Source organism: Quercus robur, chromosome 1, assembly GCF_932294415.1.
Source record: "Quercus robur chromosome 1, dhQueRobu3.1, whole genome shotgun sequence".
Lineage (NCBI taxonomy): Eukaryota > Viridiplantae > Streptophyta > Magnoliopsida > Fagales > Fagaceae > Quercus > Quercus robur.
In genome coordinates this window covers 32,000,137-32,008,986 of record NC_065534.1, presented here as the reverse complement: position 1 = coordinate 32,008,986, position 8,850 = coordinate 32,000,137, and the positions used below count along the sequence as shown (strand labels likewise).

At 36.6% G+C, this 8,850-nt stretch overlaps 1 protein-coding gene across 1 annotated transcript; it reads right to left on the bottom strand.

Moving 5' to 3' along the window:
- Nucleotides 1-305: 305 nt before the first annotated feature.
- On the bottom strand, nt 306-4,311 carry LOC126730511 (probable protein phosphatase 2C 4). Its single transcript, XM_050434976.1, has 4 exons — nt 2,219-4,311; nt 1,993-2,106; nt 839-1,103; nt 306-730 (listed from the first exon to the last, which is right to left on the bottom strand). The coding sequence occupies exons 1-4, from the start codon at nt 4,022-4,024 to the stop codon at nt 615-617; spliced, it is 2,301 nt and encodes a 766-aa protein (XP_050290933.1). The 5' UTR covers nt 4,025-4,311; the 3' UTR covers nt 306-614.
- Between the last annotated feature and the right edge of the window lie 4,539 nt (nt 4,312-8,850).

Here is an 8,850-nt window from a genome sequence, read left to right as displayed (position 1 = left end):
GTGCTTCTGACTTTCAATGCGACCAATGTATCCACGTCAAACTGGAAAGGGAAAAAGTTACAATACAAATACAAAACTAGTTTGGTATATAAATGTAAAAGTTAGTTGAAATAGTATAATAGGACCCATAAATAGTATCAAAAAATATAATTAGACTAATAAATAATAGCAAAAATAAATTGAATAGTAAAATAAGCTAACTTTTTAATTTGGAACTCACATGACTAAATGTTGGGAAACAAGTGGTGAATTGTATACATGGAGAAAAAGGTAGGGAAAAGATGCGGATGCTGAGATGAAAAGTGTTGCCAACCCCATATGGTTGTGATAAAAGAATTATAGAAAGTGATAGTTGTAAGAATTCCGAACAAAACCTTTTTCAAGAGGAATGTTTTATTTGAAAGTTACAATTTTCTATGGCAGTTTATAATCAACAAGAACCAGCTTTTACACCTTTACACTCCTCATCACCCAGTAAATTGCACAACTAAGTCCCGGAAGCTTTGTTGCTAATGTTTACAAAGGTGACTAGGAAAAAAACAGCAAAAAAAAAAGAGGGTAATGCTGACTTTGTAGCAGATGTTTCTATGTCCTCTATAGGTGCTTTTCTCTACTTATACACATGATTTCCATATCCTTCCCTCTAAAGAAATAACAATTATGGAAACATCATCATGGTAACGCCGCCGGTCCCCTTGTGGTATTTCAAGTAATTCATGAAAGTCCATACCTGTAATTCACCAAACCCAAATTCACCATGTTTAGTCTCCACAAGTTAGTGACAAAATTTATAGCTTTCACAAACAGTGTGTTCTTTTTTGAAATTAAAGAAAATTACCAGCTTTCTTTGCAGCACGAAATAGAACTTCCTCAACAAGATGTTGTGCCGGGTCTCCTTCGGGTTGCAATGTGATGAAATGTTCTACTTCAGAAACAGCTTCTTCATTTGTGAAGTACTGATAGAGCCCATCAGACGATAATAACAAAAACCTGTCTTTTGGGCCTAATTTATGGTGGTATAGAGATGGGGAACAGTTTATGTAAGGGGAAGTTCCTAGGTAATCTATTCTGAATGCCTCCAAAAGTGCATTGTTCCATTTAGGCTGCAAATATCCAAGAAAAAACCAGGCGTAAGAAATGGAAGATAAATATTTTAGTAAAACAACAAGACATTAGCCAGGGATCTTTCCAGGTGATAAAGCAAATATGAAACCAACATTTTTATCAAAAAGTTCCACTACTTTATTCTTTTTCCCGAAAAAAATAAAGGGTCTTGCCATAACAAGTTAAACATATTGACAAATCTTGACCGGGACCAGTTCAAAGTCATTATCAGTTTAGTGGGGAGAAAGGAATGCAACTTGTTTCTATTGAAGCAAACTCACGATAGAAACTGTGTTTCAGTTGGCTTACTTTCTAACAATGAGCTGATCCAATTGGGGGCTTAATTTATTTTTAATTGTATCAAAACTTAGTTCTAACACTTAAAAAAATTTCATATAAAACAGCAGGATTGCATCAATACAATATAGCTGTTACCACCAGGGGCATGACTCTAATCACTTTCTATGGAATTGATTTTCAAGATATGATAGTACTGGCATGTGCATAACCACAATCTGGCATATCTTCCTTGAATTAAATACTCCATTAAGCTAACGAAAATGAAATCTAGGAGGAAGAGGTTATCAACACTATTTGAAGTGAACAATCGTTATGATTATGATGCCCCTGCACCATGACCATAATGGTACAAGACAAGTGAATTGTCTAACAACCAGCCTATTTCTCAAACTTGCATTCTGAATCATTATGTTCAATGTTTTCAACAAATTATAAATCTTCATGTATTGCAAAAGAAATCAAGTGTAAGTTTCTCCTAACCATGTTTCAGAATCTACAATATCAAGCACAAATAAACGGGGCCAAAAGAATTCTCCATATTAACAATGGATTATAGTTGAAAGCAAGAAATCTATGAACTTTAAGTACCTGCTTGAGAAAACCAGCACCAAAAGCCCGAGTGACCTTCAATGAACCCTTGACACGATCATTCATCACAGCACAAGCATCATCCGGATGTTCATTCTTTATTCTCTGAACTTCCTGAAATTCAAAAATCATTCACGATCCATCAAAAACAGCACATAAAAAGGCTTCAATGACCTAAAATTTCCAGCAACAAAACCAAATTTTAAAACTTTAAACTATATAATACCTCTTCAACACTGGTACTATGATCCACACTGAGCTGACAAGCCGTCAGACTTGGAACCGTGCAGGGTCTATCACCATCCAAACCTTCCAAATCATGCATTGTTTCTTCATTGATCCTCTCCAAATCCTGCCTAATCTTCCCCAACCAATAATCCGGCTCGGCCTTCTGGGCCAACACGGCTCTACTATCACCCACATTCATCACATACACATCTTCACCCTTCATTAGCATCACCAGCACACACGAACCCATCAACGCCAACTCAGGATTTTCAACAGCCATCTTATCTGCAATCTCCAAATAAGACTCCTCTGTTTTTCTCAGAGCTTGTGACAGAGCTTTCAACACATCGGCGTGATTGATCGCTTTTGAGGAAGCCGATGGCGACCCGGATTTATTCAATTGCTCCTTTAATCTCCGGTCCAGCTCCACTCTCTCTCTATCCCATTCACACTTCCACCTCCTCTGATTCTCTTCCCACTTTTTCGCCGCATTGCCTCTGTACTTACTCTTTGAATTCCTACCTCGTTTTCGCTTTGGATTTGGCGAATCCAAATCCGAATTCGAATCATCCCCACTTGGACACGGATAATTCTCTTGCTCCTCCACCACACAGTGAGCACAAGCATCACCACCCGTCCGATTCCTCGCGAAATCTTGATCGGAATCTTCGCCAAAAACAGAGGAGGAAGAAGAAACAGGGGCAGCTGCAGCTCCACCATCAGTACTATTACCGATCGTCGTCGTCGTCGTCGTTGTTGTAGCTGATTCGAACCCATCATCCCACAACAAGCCCTTGAGCTCTTTGTGCACAAAAGAGTACAAATTGGACAACAAATAATCCGGAGCATCTGGACCGTTGAACCCATCGTAAATCCCAACGAAAACCCACCCATGCTCCTCCGAAACGACGACGTGTACTCGATCCTCCCCTGCTTTCCCTTGAGCCCACTGCAGATTCTGACTCTCCAATGACTCATCGTCTTCCAAACTACCATCGCTGCTCAAGAAATTCACGCTATTCACCGTCAAATTCTCATTGTGCTGTTGCTTCTCATTATAATTCCAATCTGGGTCTTTCAGCCCACCGCCTTTGATCGGAGCTACAATCGAGTTCTGTTGCCCACCACCGAATCGTGAAATCAGGGTCTTCGATAACGCTCTCTGTAAAACCCGTATGAGTTTCCCTTTCCTCGATCTGGGCCTGAATGGCCCAGACCCGAACCCGAGTCCGAACCCAGCACCGTGAGAGAAGCTTCTCTGGAAGTGGTTATCGGATCCTAAACCTCCACCGGCGCCGCCGTTATAAGACTTATTATCGATTGGGCCGGAGAAAAGCCCAGAAGCGCGGTCGAGTGGGCCGGACATGAATCCACGCTCGATCGGGCCCGATAAGAACCCTCTTTCTAATGGGCCGGATCCGGGTATTCCGTACGACACCATCGGACCCGATAAATTTTTTGGGATTGGCTGTAAAGGGATGGAAGCGAAGGAATTGGAGCTCTCAAACGCGGCGGCGACTCTGTCTATGCTGTGATACGAGTACAAGTCGACGATGGTTGTGGAAAGTGGGGTCCACGTGTTCGCGCTCACTGAAGCTCCCGATATAGTCTTGAACGTCGTCGTTTCCTCCTCCGAATGAACCTTGGATGAAGACAAACGAGTCGGGTCGGGTCTCACGTAGCAGAAAGAGTGGCCCAGACCCTCGTCTGATGGGTCCGATAGTAATACCGGTATTTCATGGTGTTTCCGCCGACTCTCTTCGCCGGTGAAACACACTGTTAGCCTTCCAATTCCGTTTCCCATCTTAAACAAGAACAAAATAATAAAATAATAAAAAAATTTATAACAACAACAGCCAAATAAAAAGAAAAAAAACCGAAGTTTCTTTGTTTCTTTACTTTCTGTCTCTCTCTCTCTCTTTTGGGTATTTGTTTGGAAAAAACAAATTTGCTATCTGTGATATTTCATGGCGGATTCTGAAAAGAGAGAAGGGAAGCTGAGAAGAAGAAGAGGTTGGAGAGAAAGAGAGAGAGAGAGAGAGAGAAGCGTTGACCTTTGAGGTATGGGTTTTGAAATGAGAAGTGAGTTTAAAAAAATGAAAAAGAAAAAGCTTTTTAGTTTGCATTTTTTTTTTTTTTTTTTTGTGTTTTTGGTGTGTTTGTGTGTTTTTTTTTAATTTTATTTAAATTTATATTAAAAATGGTTATTTTGCTTTTTTTAAGTTTTGGGTGGAGGCGTTGACTATGTGGTGGGGTTTAAGTAAACTTTGGGGGGTGGGGGAGGGGGGGGGGGTTTAGGTTTAGATTAATGATGTGGATTACGTTCATTGGAGGAGCGTGGAGTGCACGATTAGTTGCAAGTGGAAAGTTGATTTTGTTAAGAGGGTGTGAGGGGGGCCCACGTGAGTATAAATGAATCTGTTCTGTTCGCGCGTGCGTGTTTGATGCTGTTGGCGGTGTGGAGCGCGTGTGTTGTTTTTGTTTTTTAGTGTTGTGAAAAAACAACAAAGAAGTACTACTAGCTATAAGTGTATTTGTTGAGAGGGGTTTGGGTTTGGGTTTGGGTTTGGGATCCAAAAAAAGTCAAAGAGGAAAGCCCCATAAATACGACTTGGGAAAGCGTGCCATATTCGCCGTTGGATCGAGTGGAGAGGAGTAAATGGAAGCAAGGGTTGACCGACGCGTGGTGATTCATTATTGCATATCAATTGTCCTTTGTCAACTCAGAGGTTTCCCGATTACTCTACTCTCTGTCTCTCTCTCTGCAGCTCTGCTTGACTTTAATTGTTTTGGTATTTTTCTTTGTTTCCAAATTATGGGATTTATTAAATAGGTAAGGTGGGGTGGTTGAAGATTTTTGTAATTAGTCATTTAATAGTAATACAGTGTGAGAGTTTTAGGCCCTCCTTTGCGCTGACTTTCGATTATTTTGACTGCTAAATGGAAGGAGAGGTTTACTTTACATTGGGACCTATCTGTCCGATTCTAAACCAGGTATGAGTATGACAATAGCACCTGGTTTTTAATAAGTGAGAATTTGTATGCACAATTTACATGAACTTTCTTACTTTAACAAAGTCAGCCACAAGAATTTCTCATGGTCCGAAAATTCCTCATATCCCAAATTCCTTTGTTGCTAATCTAGAAGAATTTTCTCAAGTCTTGTTTTCCCTTTTGCTGCAGTTCTGTTTGAAAGGATGGGACATCTTTTTCATTTAAGCAATACATACAACTTTTTTTTAATTTAATCTTGTTAAGGTTGTAAACTGTTATTAGAACAATTTTATTTTCACATTTTCCAAACTTCAAAATGAAAATTCTTTTATTTTTTTTCCTAATATGTTAAATTTGTTGCAACCTTCTTAAAATGTTTTTTTTTTCTCTTCTTAATAAAATTCTTATCTGAACTTGTCACCCTATCTTATCTCTTGACACGTGAATCCTTTTAGCATTAAAAAAAAAAAAAAAATAACACTCTTTTTGCCTTTCTAATATTTTTACACTTTCGCTAGAATTTTTTTTTTTTTTTTTTTGGATAAATATTGAAATAAAGCATTTTTGGGGTGAAAAGAGAGGACCCTGAACTCCAAAAGACAGTATATTTAAAACCAATCAATGGTGTAATATATGCATAGATACACCAGAGTTTATTCTCGTAAATTTATGCTCTTTTTGCTTTGCAATGGAATGCTGACACGTGGAAAATAAGCCACTGTGGCATATCATGAGACAGAGGTAAATGGTTTTTAGGTACATAATTGCATCCAACACCACCAAGGGTGGATGGGAACTATTCAATAAATTAAGTAAATTAATATTATCTGAGAGACTATAAAGAACCTCGGTTGTAATTAATTAAGGCATAGAAAAGCTTTCATTTCCACTCACATAATAATATCCCATATTAGAATTCAAACCTATCATCATTCATTTTTTTGTAAGTGGAGAAACCTTCCTAAGCCACCATCTCCACAATCCATTTTTGCCTTGACCCACCCACTCTTTTTCAATCCCTTTGTCTTCTTTAACAACTCCTCAACCTTACATGATTAATTTAATTAAATATGTTTTAAAACAATATTAGTTGCACACTTATGGACTTCAACTATATGCACATTCTAATTTATGAAGTTCTATCATGAGTAATACTCTCTCTCTCTCTCTCTCTCTTTGTTGAGAAAATGACAAAGTTTAGCTACAAAATTGGTTTATTGGGAATGAATTTTGAAAAATTCACCATTAGATTATATATTCTTCTTATATTGTCCATGCTTGCAAAATTTTTAAAAAATTAAAGATCAATAACTATGTCATCAATAAATTATTTAAATTACAATAAATTGCAGTTTTTGTAATTTAAAATTATGCATAATATATAGGCTTATAAATCATATAGTAAATAATATTTGATTGACACAAAATTTGGCATGTGTATTAAGAGCATGTAGAACATGCAATTCAACGGTTAGATTTTCAAAATATGTAAATAATATTTGATTGACACAAAATTTGACATGTGTATTAAGAGCATGTAGAACATGCAATTCAATGGTTAGATTTTCAAAATATGTAGTAATATTTATTTTATTGAGTAAAGTTGTAGTTTTAGGTTACAATAAGTTTTGTAATCTTAGGTTACAACGAGTTTTGTAGTTAAATTTTGTCTTTTTAGAAAATACTTAACTTTGTGCAAATTATTTAACTTTGAAGTTTCTTGGCAAAATCTTCAACAATCTTGGCCTCAAATTGTGCTTGTCGTGTGTGAACCCTATTCAACATAGTATTTGAAAATCATATTGTTTACTATTTTTGCTAATACACATTCAATTACATGTAACAGAAAAAGATTTCAAGATCTTGGACTACACCTTGAATGACTAAATTATATACATTAAAGTATAGTATAAATTAACAAAATCAAGAAACTTCCATAGTCTGTATTTTTTTTTTTTTTTTGAAATAATTTTTAACACATCAATATTTTATCTTTGGCTACGCAATTGATATTTCTTTTATAATACGTATAGATGAAATAATATTGTCTCTGGATGCATTGACTCTATCAAATTGATGATCACTTGAACAAAAAATAGTATTGTTTTGTCATCTTCAACCGATGTTCAACCTTATATAATAATAGAATAAGGTAGTTTAGTGTGAATTCAACACCTAAAATGCTTAATTATGTGCATGTTGTAATTTTAGAAGTTCTATAATGCCTTCTTTTTTTTCCCCTGAATGTTATATTATACTTGAGTGCACATTATGAGTTTGAAAATTTTGGCAGGTCCTAGCAGTATAATACATAGAAGTCTTACCCCAATCATGCAGTTTGCAGCGAGTATTAATTTATTGACGTTCAATACTTTATCTCATATGATGGAAATTATACAAATCCTCTCATCATGATTATCATCTTTTGTGTTCTATTAATCACAACTTGTCATTTTTTTTAAAATATAAAATAGCTAAAAATTAAATTAAAAAAAATTAAACATATGGCTTATTATAATTGGTGCAACATAAAGTGAAACACAGAAAATAATATATAAAAATTGTATTCAAAGTAGAAACAAGTGGGGGAAATTTCTTAAACTCAACCTTCAACTAATCAACTAATCAGACATTTTGTAGAAAGGTGGGGGATATTAGATTTAAGCTTCAATAACTAATTACATGGAAACGTTTACACTAAAAAAATAATTACGTAGAAACATTATAAAATTAAAATTATGACATCAAGGATTTATGTGTGTGTACATGCACAAGTTCTGAGATAATATGACACAATGAAACCTAAGAAGCTTGACGAAACTGCCCGACCCAAAGGGACCCGAACGAGAGTTCGACTGATCCAACCAACTTGACAATCAAGAACAAGTCTTTGCCAACAAAACTTAATGATCTCCAACTAAGTGACAGTTCCTTTCACCTGAAATCTGACTTCGATCAATTCAACCAAAAACCACCATTCTTGTCCTTGTCTCCTCTCCGATCTCCACCATTCTTAATCCTATATACCACTGATCTATTGAAATCTTTGCTAGACATGGCAAGATTCCCGTCAATTCTGGAAAGGTCTTGATCGGAAATCTCAACTTTGTCACATGTGTTGATGCCAACAAGTTTAAGGTGGCTTCGACTGATCTGATTGCTGAATCAACCAAGCCATGGCGGTTGATGGCTCCTATACTGGTAGATGGCAATGAGTCGCATACCCTATGTGATTGGGTTGGTTGCTAGTTTGACCCCAAACTTGACACCAACCAACCATTGATAACCCTAATGTTGAGATAAGAAAGGGAATGGATCCTCCATCCAAACAAAAACTTTTGGCTTGTCTAGCATATTTAGTCAATCCATGAGCTGCTACATTGTCATCCCTCCCTAAGTGTGTGGGTTTCCCACTGAGTCAAGGTTACTAGAGCTTATTTGCTTTATCCAAGACGTTACCCATTAATCTCAAGGGGTTGATATAATAATTTCTAAGAACTCATAAAATTTATGAGATCCTAAGTTTAAAAATGGCTAACATCTTGTGACTACCCCCAAGAAATAAGGTCCTAAGGTCTTCTTGTAATTACTTCGTATGTGTGGAATAGGAAGACCACTACACATCTAGGGAAATAA